Raw genomic sequence first — 19,574 nt, 5'->3', positions numbered from 1 at the left:
TTGTGCTGAGCAGGTTAGTATAAGTTTACCTTAACTTGGAAATGAATAAAAATGCTATGAAACAAGGATAACTGGATAAAGATATAAACAAAAACAAACATCAAACACATAAACAAACAGAACTAAACATAATACAAATTGATCTGACCTCAGAACATTCAGTTTGGTGTGTGGACTCTCCACTGCAGCAGACAGAAGCTTTACTGCTGAAGCCTTCAGGCTGTCGGTACTCAGGTCCAGCTCTCTCAGACTACAGGACTGGGAGCTGACCACTGACAACAAATTTTCACAGCCTTTCTCTGAGACGTTACAGCTGCTCAGTCTGTGAGAGAAAGGAAAAAAACAAAAAAAAACAAACAATATATGTGATCAAATTAAATTTGTTTATATGTTGAACCCTTTTTTTTTTTTAATTTATTTAAACCTATGAGACTATGAGTGCTACCAGTCCAGTGCACATGATTGGTACCTTGATGGTACCTTGCTCAGGGGTACCACAAGGTAACTATTCGGTGGATTCGACCCCTGACCTTATGATCATGGGGCGACCACTCTGCCTACTGAGCTAATAATTCTGTGTACACTGTCATACAATATTAACTAAAACAATTATTTTAGAAAATTTTAGTAATTCAATAATCATGCTCATTACCTGTGTATTGTGAATAACACTGGATTTTAAACACTAGCTGTATAAAACTCTTCCTGTTAAAGGTGTGTATAAAGGAAATGAGCTGAAATGCAGACTTCATGGAGAATGTTTGCTGTCAGCATATATCAAAGACAAAGCAGAGATCCATCCAGTCTCTTCCACTAAGCCCACAGAGGGACAGACAACCACTCTCACTCACACCTGCATGAAGTTTAGATCACCAGGTAACCTAACTGCATGTCTGTGGACAGTGGGAGGAAACTGTAGAGGACCCAGAGTGAACCCACTGTAATTCTGTGATAACACTGGTTATGGAAGCCTTACAGTTACATATGGTTACTGACAAGAAACACGACCTTAGAGGCAATTTCAGTAATAAAGACCGAAGTTCTCCCTCCATACGGGATGAAAACATGACAGCACAGCAGAGATTTATATTTAAAAAGGGAGAGTGTGCACTGAAAGTGAGATACAAACTTGAACTTAAATTATGAACATCAGAAAAAGATGTAGGTGAAGTCTGGCAGGTGAAGTTTGTGCTTTAGAATAAAACAACCAAACTCCTGGAGTTGGAGACAAATGAACAAGCTGAGGATAATAAACCTGTCAGAGGGGCTGAAGCATCAGAGCTCATGTTCTTATAGGCTGGGTCTGGATTGTCCTTTGATAAGAGTTACAGAACAAAGTGTGTTTTAGAAATGCTGGAGTGAAACATTAAAACTACCATATATTTACCGAGTGACTGATGATCATTTAATTTACTATTTTAAAAAATGTTACAGTGCTCTTTGAACTCAGCATTTCTGATTTATTTCCCGTGATTTTAACAATGAAGCGATGACAACATGTTTACTCACAGAGCTTTGTTGGAGGCTTTGACCACTGGCAGCATTCTCAGAAGAGCCTCCTCTGAAGCAGAGTATTTCTTGAAGTCAAACTCATCCAGATCTTCTTCTGATGACAGTAAGATGAAGGTCAGAGCTGAGCACTGAGCAGGAGACAGTTTACCTGTGGAGAGACTTCCTGAAGTCCTGTATTGTTGGATCTCCTCCACTAGAGAACGATCATTCAGTTCATTCAGACAGTGGATCAGATTGATGCTTTTCTCTGCAGACAGATTCTCACTGAGCTTCTCCTTGATGTACTGGACTGTTTCCTGATTGGTCTGTGAGTTACTTCCTGTTTGTGTCATCAGGGCTCGTAAGAGAGTCTGATTGGTCTGCAGTGAAAGACCCAGGAGGAAGCGGAGGAACAAGTCCAGGTGTCCATTTGGACTCTGTAAGGCCTTGTTCACAGCACTCTGGTAGAAGTGTTTCTTTGCAGATTCTCCTGTTTCAGACTTCTGGGAGGTTGTTTGTTGTTGTTCCAGCAGATTGAGTCCAGAGTTGATGAAGGTCAGATGGACATGAAGAGCAGCCAGAAACTCCTGAACACTCAGATGGATGAAGCAGAACACCTTGTCCTGGTACAGTCCTCTCTCCTCTTTAAAGATCTGTGTGAACACTCCTGAGTACACTGAGGCTGCTCTGATATCGATGCCACACTCTGTCAGGTCTGATTCATAGAAGATCAGCTTTCCTTTCTGCAGCTGATCAAAAGCCAGTTTTCCCAGAGACTCCATCATCTTCCTGCTCTCAGGACTCCAGTGTGGATCTGTCTCAGCTCCTCCATCATACTTGACCTTCTTCACTTTGGCCTGAACCACCAGGAAGTGGATGTACATCTCAGTCAGGGTCTTGGGCAGCTGTCCTCCCTCTCTGGTTTCCAGCACATCCTCCAGAACTGTAGCAGTGATCCAGCAGAAGACTGGGATGTGACACATGATGTGGAGGCTTCGTGATGTCTTGATGTGGGAGATGATCCTGCTGGCCTGCTCCTCATCTCTGAATCTCTTCCTGAAGTACTCCTCCTTCTGTGGGTCAGTGAACCCTCTGACCTCTGTCACCATGCCAACACAGTCAGGAGGGATCTGATTGGCTGCTGCAGGTCGTGTGGTTATCCAGAGGCGAGCAGAGGGAAGCAGTTTCCCCCTGATGAGGTTTATCAGCAGCACATCCACTGAGGTGGACTTTCTAGGGTCAGTTAGGATTGTAGTTTTGTGGAAGTCCAGAGGAAGTCGACACTCATCCAGACCATCAAAGATGAACACAACCTGGAAGTCTTCAAAGCTGCAGATTCCTGCTTCTTTGGTTTCAGTAAAGAAGCGATGAACAAGTCCCACCAAGCTGAACTTTTCCTCTTTCAGCACATTCAGCTCTCTGAAAGTGAATGGAAATATGAACTGGATGTCCTGGTTGGCTTTGTCTTCAGCCCAGTCCAGGCTGTATTTCTGTGTTAAGACTGTTTTCCCAATGCCAGCCACTCCCTTTGTCAGCACTGTTCTGATTGGTTCGTCTCTTCCAGGTGAGGCTTTAAAGATGTCTTCTTGTCTGATGGTTGTTTCTGGTCTGTCTGGTTTCCTGGATGCTGTTTCAATCTGTCTGACCTCATGTTCATCATTGACCTCTGCAGTCCCTCCCTCTGTGATGTAGAGCTCTGTGTAGATCTGATTCAGGAGGGTTGGGTTTCCTGCTTTAGCGATGCCCTCAAACACACACTGAAACTTCTCCTTCAGCTTAGACTTAAGGTTACGATGACAAACAGCAGCTGGAAGTTCTGAATAATAATAATAAAAATACAACTTTAACAATCATATTTTACAAAATGCTGATGACAATTTCTGACCCACTGAGAAATGACTGAACACACTGGTGTCACAAGTCTCTCATTTATCCAGCAGCTTAAATCTTTAGATAAATCCTCTTACGTCTCTGCAGACGGTCAGCCAGCTCCTCCTGCTTCATTCTCCTCAGGAAGTCCACTGTGATCTTCACAAATGCCTCTCTGCTGTTTCTCCTCTGCTCATCATCCTCCCTCTGAAACTCCAAGCACTGGGGCTTATTTGGATTCAGAGCCTTCTGGATCTTCTTCAGCTCGTTCTTCACAAAAGTGATGATGTTGTCCTCCAGCAGCTGGAACAGAATATTTATGAATGACCCACCACTCTGAACTTTAGTCCACACAACATCCACTTCTTTACGATCAAGGGGCATATCATCCGCGAACTCTTTACCAATTATAGGTTTGACTTTATCTGATTAACTGAGACTTTGTCCACAACTCCATGATCCCAAAGCGTTGATTCTGTTCATATGAATGCAGCGATTTCAGTGGGAGAAACATTTCACTGGTGTTCAGAGCTGAACTAACAACAGGTTGATGATCAAAGCCAGAAACTTGGAGATGTTTCAGGTGACTGAGTTGATCGTACAGACAACTGGTCTTAAAGGTTCACTCTGTTTACACATACAGATCAGTATTTAAGGTTTGACTCTCATCATCCACTGGGGCACAAACTGGGCATCATCAGGACACAACAACACAGAACAAACACCATCCCCACAGACACAGCAGCCAGGGAAGCAGAAGAACTTCACATCAAGAAGGTCCTGAGTAAATGTGAACGCTGGTTTGAGGGCGGAGTCAAGGAGGCCATTTATGTGAAAAGGAAAGACCATCTCTGAATGGAGGAGGGGCCTAAGGGTACAACTGTCACCATCTTACATGCTGTGATTGCAGCCATTCCCCAGCTCTCTGTGAACTGGACTCATGACCATTGATCAACAACCATTGATCAATGGTCCTGACAATATGCGTACCAATGATCAATGAACTGACCTCCCAGCCCATTGTTCCTTCAGTGGGCTGGTTTCAGTCATACAAATGTCCTGTTTATGAGATTGAAACCTGCAGTCAGCTGAGACTGAAGAAGTCACCTGATGATGATGAAACGTTTCTCCCACTGAAAACATCCAGATGAACAGAATCAAGCTTTTTGGGATTTACGTACCTGGATGATTGAGAATCAAGACACAACTCTGTGACTTTTCTCAGATGAATAAATCCTCTCCTCCAGCTTTGTTTACATCTACCAGCCCTGTGGCGCTGCCCAGGGAAATAATCTATGTGAGAGGTGGAAAGTCATACAGGTGTCTGCTCCTGCCTTCAGTTATTTTATCTACTGTGTGTCAACTGGCTGAACCTCCTCCAACTGTCTACTGTCTCCCTAAACTCAACAATGACTTAGTGATCTATCCATTCTCTGACCAAAGACATCCTGCTGCAGGAGGTTAACATAGCAGCCAATGATGATCCCACTCACTGTGAACAACACATTTGGACCTGATTTGCTGCTCTGGTTTACACGTGAACTTTGACTGCTGTCACCAACTTGAGAGGCTCTACAGAAAAACTGGACTTGTCCATAAAAAGATGTATAAAAATCATAAACTACATTACAAGGACAGCATTGCTCAATCAACTCTAATTACTATGACCATGTTATCTCTTCTAACTAAGGTACAGACACTCAAACTTGCTGCTTTCAGTGAGAAGTCAAATGTCTGAATATGAGCTGGAAGCTGCTGAGAGTCCTCCTCCTTCCCGTGGGGTTTACTTCCTCTACTACTTTCACTATAAACACGCCCCTTTCATGCACCTGCAGAGGGCCACCAGCAGATGGAGCTGTCTTAAACAAATCCACTTGGATAGTTAGCTGTAGATGACTTTATCAGTATGATTGTAGGACTTTGAGTTATTCTTCAGATTTATTTAAACTCCTATATTGTGCACAAGTGTTGAGCGACCCATAATTTCTCTGTACTTTTCATAAGAGCAGCCAGACTTTCAGCTAGTTTTTCTTTTTTAAGAGCTCAAAGTTATTGAAGAAACAGTTATTCAGCTTCATTCCCACTGATCTCGACTACAAACTGTTTCACTTTGGTTTCTGTTTAAAGCCTCGATGTTTAAAACGTTTCCCTGTGATCACATTTGCACCGTCTGATTTCAAAGTTTGTTTTCTTTTGGTCATTTAGTCCACAGAGTCCTTGGTGTTCTGAAAGGGACCTATAAATAAATGCATTATTATTAATAATAAAGTAGTTGTTGTACATGTACAGACCATAAATATGGAGTCCAGCTGTGTTTGATGCTGCTGGGCAGACTGACCACTGGGAACCTCTGAGCTCTGCTGGTCCACTCTGTGGAGGAACCATGAAGGATTAGATCAACACAGGATAAAGATCCAGGAGTTTCTGCTCAAATAACTTCATCTGAATCAAGTCTGTCAAGTTTTAGACTCTCAGATTCTGAAGATATATTTTCTGTTTTCTATGAACTTTCTTTCATCAGTGATGGAAGTGATGATGCTGCAGAAGCTCAGAGGAAACTTTGAGACTTCATCAAACTGATAAATTCCCTCACTGGAAGGTAAAACTGTGATGAACCATCAACTAATGCTCTCAGGAGGCCACAGGTCCCTGAATGTAACTGTGCAGTAGATTCAACGAGTGTTTGAAACCTGACCACTTCCATATGTTTTCATTCTAACACAAGAAGTCCTTTTCTCATTGCTTTGATTTGAGTTTTGAGTTTTCTGAGTCTCGTATTTGGAGTCGAGTCTAATCAATGATCTGACAGAAGAACATTAAAAAGGATTTACCAGTGCTGTCAAAATTAACATGTAGGGTTAGGGTTAGGGGTTCATCTGTTATCATGATTAACATGATAAAAACCTTTAACACGACACATCTGGAGAACAGAACGACTCAAAATCCCTGAAATGTTTCAAAAAAATAACAACGACCAACATGAAGGATTCTGCACATCGTGACAGAAGGAATTTTCTTTTCACCGAAGCACTTCCAGCTTAAAATATCACAACGATGCAAAGCACTGATGACACAACTGCCAAGTGGACAAACTGCAGACCTGTTAGTGTTGTTAATGACATAGTTTTGGTTCCTCGTGTCAAAGACTTGAAGAAGAGTGACAGAGAGTGTTAGACTGCTGCAGGATCAGTGCCACCTCCACAGACCTGTGAAGAAAATGATTGTTTGACAGATGGGCTCAGATTCAGGATCAGCTGAGGAGTTTGTGGCTGACAGAATCCTGCAGGTACAGAGCAGAGCCCATCATTAGCATGCAGGACTGTCCCTGGGGGGGTCGGCTCATTCAGGAGGTTAATCAATGTTTACATGTTCAATAAACATGTTAAGTGTGTAAATTTGCCCTTTTCTCTCGAGTCTGTTTGCTCATGAAATGAACTTTGATTCGTTTACATTAAAAATGATGTTTAATGGTGATTAATCCAAATGAATCCACAGTAACCCTGTGATGAGTCTGATTAAACATTTTCATTAACAGCAGTAATATAGATTATATATTATTATATATTAGTGCACACTTAGCTTTTAGTATATGTGTTTGTTACAAAGTTGTATTTACAGCAGAGAAGCTGAGTTAAAGACTGAAAACTATTCAAAGTCTCTTTGAATTGAAGCGTTTAACATTCTTTGTGTTTATTCTGCATTGACTTCATTATATGGTGTAAACGTCTGTTACAGGCTTAAATATAAAGTTGGAAAAATGTAACTGCAGCTATTGATCAAGTAATTGTGATTAATCAGGATTAATGACAGAAGATTGTGTCATTAATTAGTCATGTTTTAATCTACTGACAGCACTAGTGTTCACTCTGGTGCCTCCAACTGTTTTACGCCCTTTCAACACCTTCGTGGTCAAAAGTGTACACGCACAAAATCTACAATAAAACCCTCACGCAGCAATAGGACAGACACACAATCCATTTATCTCTGTGTCTCAAACACACACACGTGTATTCAAAGCCTCGATTTGTTCATATTTCATCTGTTGTGTTTTTATCTTCAGCGTTTTCAGTGTTGCTGCATTTACACCAAAAATGTTTCCATTGATGAATCAGATTGATTTGAATGTGTTTCATCCATACAAATCCCTCCCTGGTGGTCACATGACTCTATAACATAACAGGAGTCATGTGACAAGAGTTTCATGCTGTAAAATGTCAAAATGGTTGAATGTGGTGGAGTAAAAATGTGAGATGTCAGCTACTTTTCTTCAATATGAAATGTTTGCAGGGCCTGACAGGAAGTGGACGGACGCTCTGATCACTTCCTGTTTGCTGAAGTGGGTTTTCAGTTGTTTAGAAACCAAAGGCTTGTTTTAAAAGACAGTTTAAATGGGACTGAGGGAACGACGTGTTTGTAGTTTATATCCAACAACATCGAGCAGTTTAATCAAAGAGTTCATGTTGCTAACAGCTCACCTCTCTGCAGCAGACACAGGCTGGACTTTAAAATCAATGGGAAGATCTTTAGACCAGTCACTCTGTAAGGACACAGAGCTGGGTCGAGGTCCAGGTTTGAGTCTCTGATGGATCCTGAAAAAGTTATAAATCTTCAGTAAAATTCTCATCACATATCAGCTGATATTATTGGTATTAGCTTACCTTTTCTCAGCTGACTGTCTTTGCTCAAATATCTTAATGGCATCTTTGACTGAGTTACTTTCACAGGACACAGAGCTGGGTGGAGGTCCAGGCTGGTTCCTGTGAATAATGATGGAGCAGTGATGTGAGTGCTGAGCTGTGACATGGAGAAGAGTCATGGACAGTTAGAGATGGTCATCTCACCTCTGAGCTTTGGTCTGGCTCTCATGTTCCCCACACAGAGTGCTTTTAGAGGGAGGGACTCCCTCCTCTCTGTCCTCACACTGATCCATGCTGCTCAATTCACATCAGCTCACACACACTTTCTACCTGCAGAGGAAACACAAATCATTCATGTGCACATCAGCTGAAATCCTCCTTTCATCATGTGTGCTGTCCAAATATCAGCTGCTTCTTTCCTGCTTCATCTCAGTGTCAGCTGGATGCAGTCAGACAGCAGTGTGAGGCAGAGGAAGCTGCCATCAGCTGCTCTGCTATCAGTCCACTAGATGGAGCCTGAAGCACACACGATGCATTCACTGACACACACTGAGTCACTGTGACTGGAAGCTTCAGTCAGTCCAACACGTGTGAACAACATTTTAAACATTTCAGCTGATCCAGGATTCAAAGAGGATCAGCAGAGTTAAAGCTTCACACTAATTCTTCCTGCTGAGTTTGCAGAGAACTGCACACACACTGATTCACTGCTAATGAGAAGCTTCTTCCATCCAGTAATTCATCATCCATCAGCTCTGCTGCTGCTCTCAGTCCTGGACTCTGATCACACACTAAAAGCAGCTTTTTAACTCGTGTCTGTAAGAACTCTTAGCGTTAGCTTAGTGTTAGCTTAGCTTTAGCTTAGTGTTAGCTTAGTGTTAGCATGCTGTGTGCTAGCTCAGCGTCAGAGCTCTGCAGGTGTCTCGTGTGTAAATATTAATCACAGTGACAGTAGAGGAGGCAAAGGGCTGTGACGTCATCACGTACGCTGCGTCCTCTGTGGGCTCTGAGTGAACTCAAAGTACAAACTACAAGTACACAAACACGAACGTAGCTCAGAGTGGCGGACACACTCGGCCTCGTTGGTCCAGCTGTGAGTCCGTTACCGTGAACTATGGAGCGGCAGATTTGTGCTGAACTAAGCTGCACACAGCTGATGTTAGCCAGGAAACATTACACACTGACTTTAATGGAGAGACCGGAAATACAAACACACACAGTTTGTTGTGTGAAGAAATCAAACACGAGCTGAACAAACAGTAAAGTTCCTAAAGACAAACTGTTAAAGGAGGAAACAAAGCAAACTTACAGTTTCTTCACACACCAACAACAAGCTCCACTCCACACCTGGACACTAAACACGGACACACAGGTGAGCTGCTTCCTGGAAGGAGGCGGGGCTCCACCTGAAACTCAGCACAGGTGGGAGGGGCTCAGCTCTGTGTGTGCTGATGTGTTAACTTTAAAAATATGCCGTCTGACTGCTCAGACTGAGTCAGAGTAAAGTTCACATGCTGACATGTGGAGACATGAAACCTTGTTGTAGCTGCAGGTGTGAACACACTGATCCCAGATCAGCTCTGCTGTATTTGTAACATGAACATTTCTGCTGCAAAGCTTCAAATGTTCAGCATGTTTCTCTGTTTCCAGTCTATAGATCCAGTCACACTTTCTACCTTCACCTGTGCAGTAAAGACTGAGAGCAGAGCTGAAAGCAAGCGTCCAATCAGGGAGCAGCATCAACACCTGAGCTTCATTCAGACTCTGTTATTGAAGATGTTGTTGGTACAAAGTTCATCTGCTGCTCACATGAATCCATGAAAGATTTATTTCACTGAATGTTTCTTCAAAGCTCATTTCAACCTGTTGAAGTCATGAATGAAAGTGCAGACTGAGAGTGGATCACATGATGTTTGAGGTGTGTCATGTGACATGTTCAGTATTGTCACACATGTCTAGATTGTCCCTGATATCATAACTGCTCAAACACTGATGATTATATTTGAAGAATTATTCCTGATGGCAGCAAAGTTTGAATGGAGCTCTCTGTCTGTGCTGATTTGTCGCCCTCTGGAGGTCAAAGCACAAACTGCATGATGTCACTGTAACCACCACAGTGACAGGAAGTGTTTTTATGACTGAAACACTGAAATGATGCTAACGGCTGTCGTTAGGCTCACTGACAGCAGTGCTGATGTGTTCATGTCAAACACTGGCTCAGGTCAGACTCCTTCATCCTTCTCCAGCGTGACTGTATCCTTCTGCAGGCGTTTGCGGTTTGCAGTAGTGCTGCCGTACCATGCAGTGATGCAGCTGGTCAGGGTGCTCTCCAAAGTGCAGCTGTAGAACCTGCTGAGGATCTTGGCCAACATACCAAATTTCCTCAGCCTCCTCAGGAAATACAGCAGCTGCTGAGCCTTCTTGACCAGCTGTGTGGTGTTCAGTGTCCAGGTGAGGTCCTCACTGATGTGGACGCCCAGGTACTGCTGCTCACCCTCTCCACTTCACGCTCCCGGGTAAACAGCGGCTGGTGAGGCCTCTTCTTCTTCCTCGTGTCCACTATCATCTCCTTTGTCTTATCAGTGTTGAGGGTGAGGTTGTTGTCCTCACACCGTGACACCAGACCAGCCTCCTCTCTCCTATAAGCCACGTCGTCCTCTCCAGTGATGCGACCGATCACTGCAGTGTCATCCGTGAACTTCAAAATGATGTTGTCTTTGTTGGAGGTGACACAGTAATGAGTGACCAGGGTGTAGAGGATGGGGCTGAGGACGCAACCCTGTGGGACGCCAGTGTTTGTCTGCCAGTCAAACAGTCCTGTAGCCAGTCACAGAGGGTGGAGGGTGCAGGTCGAGTGTAGCCAGTCACAGAGGGTGGAGGGTGCAGGACGAGTGTAGCCAGTTACAGAGGGTGGAGGGTGAAGGGTGCAGGACGAGTGTTGCCAGTTACAGAGGGTGGAGGGTGAAGGGTGCAGGACGAGTGTAGCCAATCACAGAGGGTGTGTATTTGTGTATTTGAGTTTGACACCCCTGGTGTAATGTATGTGAAGGAAAAAATGTCCATCCCGGTTTTCCCTCCAAGGCACGAGCGATAAGCAGAGTTCTGTCCTTTCCTTCTAAGATTCCTAATTATTTAAAGTAACACTCAGGTATGCCATTCAGCGTGTTAGTACGAGCTCGGGAGCAGCTTGGGAGAACAAGAAAACAGAGACTGCTTTAGGTTGCCTTCCCAATCGACTCAAAGGTTTATTTGATACACAGCAGTTTATATAGAGGAAAAAAGGTTCGTGTGTCAGCTTTCCCAGTTCAAACCGGTACAGACTAAATAAGGAAACGTCTTCCTGCCTTCTGAGCAAAGTATCCCTTGTGTAGTTTATCAGTTCAGCTATAATTTATGATCATCCCAGCAAAATACACTCCTAGACATAAAATACAGAGTTCTTTCATCAGTGAATTCTGAAACAAACCACCTAGCCTTTAACGAGCCTTTTCCAGGAGATAAAGAAAAAGGGAGGATGGGAGTAAGGAAGTGGTCTCATCTCTGTGGTGTTTTCGACCTTGGGGTACCAGCTTGTGAGTCCTACACATTAATTCTTGGGTCACAGAGAAAGAGAAAAACAACTAGTAGATGGGCCATATTGAGTAACAGTTTTCCTGTATAAAACAATATCCTGTAAATGCTACTATAGTATCAAAATATCATAACAGTTCTCCCCTTTTATCATGAAATGATAACATAGTATAAAGACAGAATGTAATAACATAATATAAAGATAAATCATAAATGTGAAACAAATCATAAATGTAACTAGTCCTTCGAGTGAGCTTAATATCAAAATCTTAAAAAGAAGAAAAGAAAAAGAAGAAAACGTCATCCTCTTCTTGAACAATCGAGTAATTCACAATCTAATGCTCAATACATACATCAGGATCATCATTGATGACATCTGACACATAATCTGGGTCAATTTGTGCCAATTGCAAATACATTGAAGTAGCTGTACTAGTGGCTATATGGGTTATCATTGAACGTACACAGGGTACCACACAACAGACAATAATCATCAAAAACATGCTGCAACGGTTACAAAGGCTACAATTAGTTCCTTCCATCTTCCAAACGTGTCCTGTAGCCACTTATGTAGCCACTGACCGTGACCTGTATTGGCAATTAGTTCTATCTGCAATGCTTCAAGTTTATTCATAGCTTGTGTGAATGAACCGTTAGGAGCGGTGTTATTGGGAATGAAAGTACAGCATACATCAACGGTTACTAGACCACAGGTACCGGTCCAATCAACAGGTAAAGCTAATCTAAGGGTATTATTGCACAACCAATAAGCATGTGGGATTGGTCTGGTCAGGCGCGTGACCATGTGTGATTTAACTAACTCCCCCCAGTCAGTATCATTTAAGACACCGTCTGGGGGAACAATGATCGATTCTCTGCTCGAACTTGAACTGTGTGTGTGTTCCTCCAGATATGATACAACTTCAGCCACAGAGACAGCTAGCCATGTCTCATTACAGCGTGCACCTGGGGAGTCAGAGAAGAATGTATAGTTATCCTTTGTATAATCTATGTGTGTGTCTGGGCCAGTTAACTTTAGTCTGCGCAGACATATCATACTAGTATTAAAATGGAGAGGGATCTGTCCTAAGGGCAGTGAGGGCTTTAACCTATTCTCAGGGCGTTTCATTGGGGCGCAGGTCCCTGCGGTGTCATTAGATAACTTCAATAATTCGCCTAATGGAGTCTCAGGGTTAGTTGGTGTGTGTGTGTGTCTAAGTAAGCAGTCGAGAGGGCTCAGAGTCAACTGTAAAGTGTCTTTAAAGAGAGCATTATCTCCGCCGATTTTCTCTAGTCCCTCAGTGAGGGGGAAACCGGATATGGGGTATCCTACTATTACCTGTTCTGGATTAGCCTTTGAACAGACATAACAGTTACTGTTTCCTAAATCACGAGCGGCTGTTCTGGCATTTTCATACCAGGAGTTGACTCCTGCTCTAGAGGGTGCATAAGATGGTTTATTAGTGGCGTCTATGTTGTCATTTACTGATTTTAGGGAACGTGAGGAGTGCATTAAGTAGGTGTCTTGCAAAATGGGGCATGAGGTATAGTCAGCAAAATATGACCTGCAGAAATGTGAACATGGTTGCAGTCTACAATACAAAATAGCAAAGAAAAATCCTAAAGTTAATGCGATAGATATGATAAATAACCTAAATATATAAGAAAGTATATAAGAAAAACAGTTCTTCAGTTGTCTCCTGGCCTGGTCCCAGGTTCGAGAGACATTGAATAAGCGTCGTATGATGACAATGGGCATTTCATTTTCTCCATTATCAGGATGGAATGAGTCTGGCTGTATCAGGTTAGACATCATGTGGTACTTTTGGCTTTCTGTTCCTGCTGGATGTTTGAGTACCTTGTTGTTGTTCTTTCAGGCGTTGTGTGTTAATCAGTGATTGTGTGTGTATGTACATTGGATCCTGGCGCTGGCTCGCCGGAGATGTCATCTACCCGTGTGTGTTTATTTGCTCTAGTTCCGGGCGCTGGCTCGCCGGAGATGTCGTCTGCTTGATCCGACGCCTGAGATGGTCCGATTGGGCTGGTCTTAACCCTGCTGGCATGAATCCACTGAGGTTGTCCGTCCGTGAGGATGCTGGTTCTTCGTCACTGCCAGTACAGTCTGGGGCTGGAACACGCGCGGCCTCCCAGAGTGTCCTTGGTTTTAGTGGCTTCTCCAACATGCATCTCCTTGTCTCCACTGGTGGAACTGTGGAGGGGAAAGGCTGAGAGAGACAAACTTTCTGATAGTTATTATTCAGTTTTTCTACCAGGTTGTGAACATCAGTGGACAATGCAATATACATCACCTTCTACTAGCGGTGCCCCTCTGGAAGCTGACCATGGTGTTGGAAATAATCTTATTTCAAATGGAGATAATTTGGTTACTGCAGATGGAGTCATTCTAATCTCACAGAGGACTTGAGGAAGTAATTTGACCCAGGTCATTAAAGTTTTAGCACACTTTTGAATTACTTCTAATGTGAATGAAGATCCTCTATCACTGTTAATCTGGTGAGGTATTCCGAATCTGGGTATTATTTCATTGCTCAACTTTTGATAGACTACTTCTGCAGTTTCTTTTGAGGTTGGATAAGCTTCTACTCATTTACTAAATTGATCCACTATTACCAGTAAGTACTTGATGCTTCCTTGCGCTGGCATGTGTGTAAAATCAATTTGTAATGTATGAAATGGAAAATCTGGTTGTGGTAAATGCTGATGTTTTGCTTTTGAGCTACCTACATTAGTTCGCGCACATGTTAGACAGGTTGCTAATATGCTTTTTACTGCATGTGATGTTTTCTCAATTACAAATCTTGATTTTATTGCCCCTATTACCCCTCTTTGTCCGACATGACTCACACAGTGAAAATGTCGGGCAAGGACTGGCATCAGGGAATATGGGAGGGCAATCAAACCCTTAAGATTTTGTATAAGCCATCTCTGTCATCTAAGGTACAGTCATTATTCTCCCAATAGGTGTAATCACATGCAGAGGCTTGCTCTTGTATAAATTTTAAATCAACATTTGTGTCTAAATAGTCTGGGAGTGTAACAAGTGGCAGCTGTATGGGCACAGATAATACTTCCTGCGGAGGTGGGAGCTGTGATGCAGCTGCAGCCTTGGCTGTCACGTCTGCTAAGGCATTACCTGTTGCTTCGTCTGTGTCAGCTGTACTGTGTCCTTTCGTTTTTACAACTGCAACGGCCGATGGTAGCTGTATAGCCTGAAAAAGTCTTTGAACAAAATCAGAATTTAGCAATTTATTTTCCATCAGCAGATCTAAATCCTCTCTGTCTCCACAATGTGCCAAAGTCATGCACAACGCCAAATGCATAGCGGCTGTCTGTGTAAATCGTCACATGCTTATCCAAATGTAGCTCACAGGCGCGTATTAAAGCCATGAGCTCTGCTTTTTGTGCTGAGTGAAATGGTAATGAGTGAGCCTCTAGTATGATGTCAGGCAATGTCACCACTGAATAGCCACAAAGAAATGAGTTGTCATTCGGCCTTGAACAGGACCCGTCCACATAAACCGTGGCTGAGTCTGAGATAGGTCTTTGCTCTAAATCTGGACGTGGTGCTGTGGATTCCTGTATACGTGTCATGCAGTCATGATCGTCAAGCCTGTCTGAGCCATCCTGTCGGTCAGAAGAACACAGCATAGGATCAATAAATGTGCTGGCGAATCAGGTGTGCTGCTCGCTTTTATAGTGAGATTTGCATATGTTGTGTAGTTATGTTTGCTAGAATGGTCGTGACCTGGTGATTGGTGTATAGAATAGTGTCATGTGAGAGTGTGAGCTTCTCGCAGTCCCTTATCATGATAGAGCAAGCTGCTACTGCTCTCAGGCAGGCCGGCGGAGGTCAGCACTCCCTGTAATGCATTGAAAGAGGCAGTCATTTCTGTGGATCACAGTATTCGAGGAGGCTTCTCTTTTTTACAACAGTCACGCAGAATGTGGTCATGAAAAGAACAGTCTGGTATCCACTGTCTGCAATAGTTCACCATGCCTAGGAAGGACAACATTTCCTTCTGTGTAGTGGGACGAGGGACGGAGGTCACAGCTTTGACCCTGTCTGCAGTCATGGAACGTTTTCCGTGAGACAGTGTGAATCCCAAATATTGAACAGAAGTCTGACAGTACTGCATTTTCTTTGCATATGCTTTGTGGCCAGTCTTTTTGAGGTGCTGGAGAAGCATGTGTGTAGCAGTTTGACACAGTTTTTCACTTTCAGCACAGAGGAGGAGGTCATCCACATGTGGATCAGGGTGCAGCCCTGGAGGAGTGAAGCACCATTGAGAAAGCAGCAGAGCTGTCTATCATGCCTTGGGGCAAACGAGTCCAAGTGTACTGCTTATTTCTATGTGTGAATGCAAATAACGGCTGTGTGTCTTCATGAGAAAAAGGAGCGGAGCATAAATCCACCACGGTAAAATGTGTATGCAATGCATGTCAATATGCTGTGAACATCTGAAACGAGAGGTGGCAGAGGAATGTTGACTGCATTAATTTGCCTTAAGTCTTGTATGAAACGCCATACGCCAGGTTTGTTAGGCTTTGGCACAGGATTGACAGGAGTGTGGGCTTTATTGCTCCTGTAGTCAATAAATCTCCTATCATGACATCTAGGGCTGCGGCTTTTTCGGCAGAAATGGGATGTTGCTTGACATATACTGGCTTGTTGTGTTTTAATAGGTGTACGTGATAAAGTGTACAGTCAATAAATCCTATATCATTCTCACTTTTTGACCACAATGTCATATTCTGGTATTCAGCTGGCAACATAAGTGCAGAAATAGTACAGTCGATAGGATAGGTTAGATCTATGTGACGACATGGTGTAGTTATATCATAACCTATGTCTGAGTTATGTGACAAAATCACTGTTTGACCTTAGAGAAACAAAAGTGTGGCTCCCAGTCATGGGATTACCTGGTAGTGGCGTCTGTACACGTTTTTTTTTTTTTTGGCACAGTGTGTGACATAGAGTACCGGACAAAAGGATGTTGAGTTCATTCTCTGCTGAGGGTCCAGCTGACACAGAGGATGTTCCTTCTCCATCATGTCGGTACATAGGGCAGAGAAAACATAAGCTGTTATCAGTGTCAGCAAACATTTCACCCTTTGTGTTAAATTAAATACACAAATTCATTTTTGCTTTGGGTGTCTGCGGCTGCTGGAAAACTGAGCTAAATTTGCACCTCTAGCTTGTCCAACAGTGCATAAAGCGTTTTATGAATACTAGGATAGATTCATCAGGCTTCTGTTTACACATAGTTACTGCATTTAAGTCAATTTTGTCTCTGGACATTGTTAGCAGGAATTTCTTTAGATTCTTAAAGAAATTGGTGATTTTGTCATTATTTACCCACAAAAACTCTGCAGTTGTGGATGCTTTATCATGCTTTGGGTCTGTTTGTTTACTACCGCGAGTGTTGGCGTGAGGACCTTTGTCATTCCGGCTTTGTTTTTCCTTTTTTCCTTTTAGATAAGTCTTTATTAAAGTTCGGGTAACAGGTATTTCTTTAGCTACCTCTAAACCTCTAGCTACGATATCGTGGCGTTTCATGTGGGTGTCTATTGTGGACACTGCCTGATGCAAAAGTTTTTCTTCATAGTCGTCTGAATTATTTTTCATAAGTTCCTCACATTCTTCTTTCAAAAGTTTTTCTCTTTTTTATGTTCTGCTAATTCTTCCTTGCGGCGTATATATTGTTTTTCCTGATCTTGTTCAATTAGGTGGCTGAGACCCGTTGCATGTGATTCAGATTTTTCGTCGCTTTCTTTTGAGCTGGTTGGATCAGAATGCTGACATTGTTTGCGTGCAGCTGCTGCAGCAACTATTAATTCGGTCTCATCTTCGTAAGGCGGCGGGGCTGTGGGCTGAATGGCTGAGCATGCAAGACTAGCTTTTCCCGCAGTAGATTTATGTTCTTTGCTAGAGCCTGCACTAGTTTTATTTGATGTTAAAGCATCTACACCTGGTTCCGGTCCCTTTTTCCATAGTGGTAACATTTGATGTATCACGTCGCGGCATTCTATCATGTATTTTCTACAGGACTTTTTAAGCAGACTACTTTTCTTATCACAAATGATATTCAACATTTCTACTGACCTGGTTTCTGGCGATAATCGTTCGGGATAAGGCTCCGGAAATAAATTAGAATGCATTGAACTTCTTAAGTTGTAAACAAAGTCAGTCACATAAGCACTCCCGCATGTTCTGGATACGTGATCATGGAAGTCTTCACCGATTCGCGGACGTAGGTTACACGTAACCGGAAATGGGAGTTATACTGAGCCGTTATTTGAGACTTTATTTTGTATTTTATTAATTTTTTGGTTTTACAGGTACTTTAGATTTTTTATCGGACCTGTCTGTGGTCTTTGAATAATTCTGACCCATGTTCAGTGATTTCCAGAGGGGTTTACACGCTAGGAGGATTTATGTTAGTATTTTCGCTGCGGCACAGCTGAGGTCACTTTAAATTTATTGCTAGCAATTTTTTGTTTGTGTGAGCAACTCTCACTTAGCGAGCAACTTCTCGCTTAACGAGCAACTTCTCGTAAAACAACAGGCAACTTCCTGTGTCTTTCTGCTTTTAATTTACTGCTTTTAACCCTTGTATGGTAATCGGGTCTGTGAGACCCGTTTTCAGTTTTCTTTCGTTGTTTTTTTTTTTTTTTTATTTTATTTTATTTTATTTTTTAACAAAATTAAATTTAATTATTTACTAGCTTTCTCTGAGTGAGCAACTTCTCACTTTTTAACGTGCGTTTCAAGACAACAGGCAACTTCCTGTGTCACTTTTTGGTGAGCAACTTCTCACTTTTTAACGTACGTTTCAAGACAACAGGCAACTTCCTGTGTCCACCAACACCACACAAGGGTTAATTTACTTTATTCGGGGACTGAGGAAGTCGTCAGTGTATCTCTCTGGATCACTAAGTGAAACTTCGTCAGCATATCCCGTTTCTTTATGGATCGATCACTGAGAGAGGTATAATAGGTCTTTATATAAATATGAAAGACGCATATTTACCTTCTGTCAGTCATCCCACTTCTGACACCAAATTGAAGGAAAAAATGTCCATCCCGGTTTTCCCTCCAAGGCACGAGCGATAAGCAGAGTTCTGTCCTTTCCTTCTAAGATTCCTAATTATTTAAAGTAACACTCAGGTATGCCATTCAGCGTGTTAGTACGAGCTCGGGAGCAGCTTGGGAGAACAAGAAAACAGAGACTGCTTTAGGTTGCCTTCCCAATCGACTCAAAGGTTTATTTGATACACAGCAGTTTATATAGAGGAAAAAAGGTTCGTGTGTCAGCTTTCCCAGTTCAAACCGGTACAGACTAAATAAGGAAACGTCTTCCTGCCTTGTGAGCAAAGAAGTATCCTGTGTGTAGTTTATCAGTTCAGCTATAATTTATGATCATCCCAGCAAAATACACTCCTAGACATAAAATACAGAGTTCTTTCATTAGTGAATTCTGAAACAAACCACCTAGCCTTTAACGAGCCTTTTCCAGGAGATAAAGAAAAAGGGAGGATGGGAGTAAGGAAGTGGTCTCATCTCTGTGGTGTTTTCGACCTTGGGGTACCAGCTTGTGAGTCCTACACATTAATTCTTGGGTCACAGAGAAAGAGAAAAACAACTAGTAGATGGGCCATATTGAGTAACAGTTTTCCTGTATAAAACAATATCCTGTAAATGCTACTATGGTATCAAAATATCACAACAACTACTTTGCTGGGACTAAAGTATCTCACATATAACATGGATGCTGTAACATCCTTGACGTATGCACAGGAGTACAGAAGTAAAACAGCAGGAGTGTTAGCTCTACAGAGGAAAAGACACGCCTGTTACGTCACTTACTACCTGCTTCTTGTCACCACATCGCCCGGTAGGATGGTTTCGACTCTCTCTGTAAGTGTAAATCTCACTCTAGACTCTGGCTAACCCATTCTCTCCTCCCTCCGCAGCATTCCTACCAG

General features: G+C 42.7%; 2 protein-coding genes across 3 annotated transcripts in view; both read right to left on the bottom strand.

Annotated features, from left to right (window-relative positions):
- Nucleotides 1–30: 30 nt before the first annotated feature.
- Nucleotides 31–3,744, bottom strand: LOC143416091 (protein NLRC3-like). Its single transcript, XM_076881467.1, has 4 exons — nucleotides 3,693–3,744; nucleotides 1,510–3,307; nucleotides 149–322; nucleotides 31–34 (listed from the first exon to the last, which is right to left on the bottom strand). The coding sequence occupies exons 1-4, from the start codon at nucleotides 3,742–3,744 to the stop codon at nucleotides 31–33; spliced, it is 2,028 nt and encodes a 675-aa protein (XP_076737582.1).
- Nucleotides 3,745–7,783: 4,039 nt separating this feature from the next.
- Nucleotides 7,784–19,574, bottom strand: part of LOC143415939 (uncharacterized) — a 282,785-nt gene continuing 270,994 nt past the window's right edge. The window contains exons 1-4 of one of the 2 annotated variants that reach the window (XM_076881329.1): nucleotides 9,307–9,335; nucleotides 8,202–8,327; nucleotides 8,019–8,117; nucleotides 7,784–7,949 (exon numbers count right to left, since the gene is read on the bottom strand). In XM_076881329.1, the coding sequence (XP_076737444.1) occupies nucleotides 7,832–7,949; nucleotides 8,019–8,117; nucleotides 8,202–8,290 (306 nt within the window). In that variant the 5' untranslated portion in view covers nucleotides 8,291–8,327; nucleotides 9,307–9,335 and the 3' untranslated portion in view covers nucleotides 7,784–7,831. Of the gene's footprint in view, nucleotides 7,950–8,018; nucleotides 8,118–8,201; nucleotides 8,328–9,306; nucleotides 9,336–19,574 lie in introns of those variants that run through there. The other variant, XM_076881328.1, reaches the window with a different exon arrangement.

Source organism: Maylandia zebra, unplaced genomic scaffold (assembly GCF_041146795.1).
Source record: "Maylandia zebra isolate NMK-2024a unplaced genomic scaffold, Mzebra_GT3a scaffold11, whole genome shotgun sequence".
Taxonomy (NCBI): domain Eukaryota; kingdom Metazoa; phylum Chordata; class Actinopteri; order Cichliformes; family Cichlidae; genus Maylandia; species Maylandia zebra.
This window is presented reverse-complemented; position numbering and strand designations above follow the sequence as displayed.

Bases quoted from the DNA above. Each gene is read 5' to 3' on its own strand.
- LOC143416091 (XM_076881467.1), bottom strand. From the start codon at position 3,744: ATGCCCCTTGATCGTAAAGAAGTGGATGTTGTGTGGACTAAAGTTCAG. The intron at 3,308-3,692 runs GTGGGTCATTCA...ATTATTATTCAG, and splicing joins GTGGACTAAAGTTCAGAGTG to AACTTCCAGCTGCTGTTTGT. The intron at 323-1,509 runs GTGAGTAAACAT...TTTCTCTCACAG, and splicing joins AAAGCCTCCAACAAAGCTCT to ACTGAGCAGCTGTAACGTCT.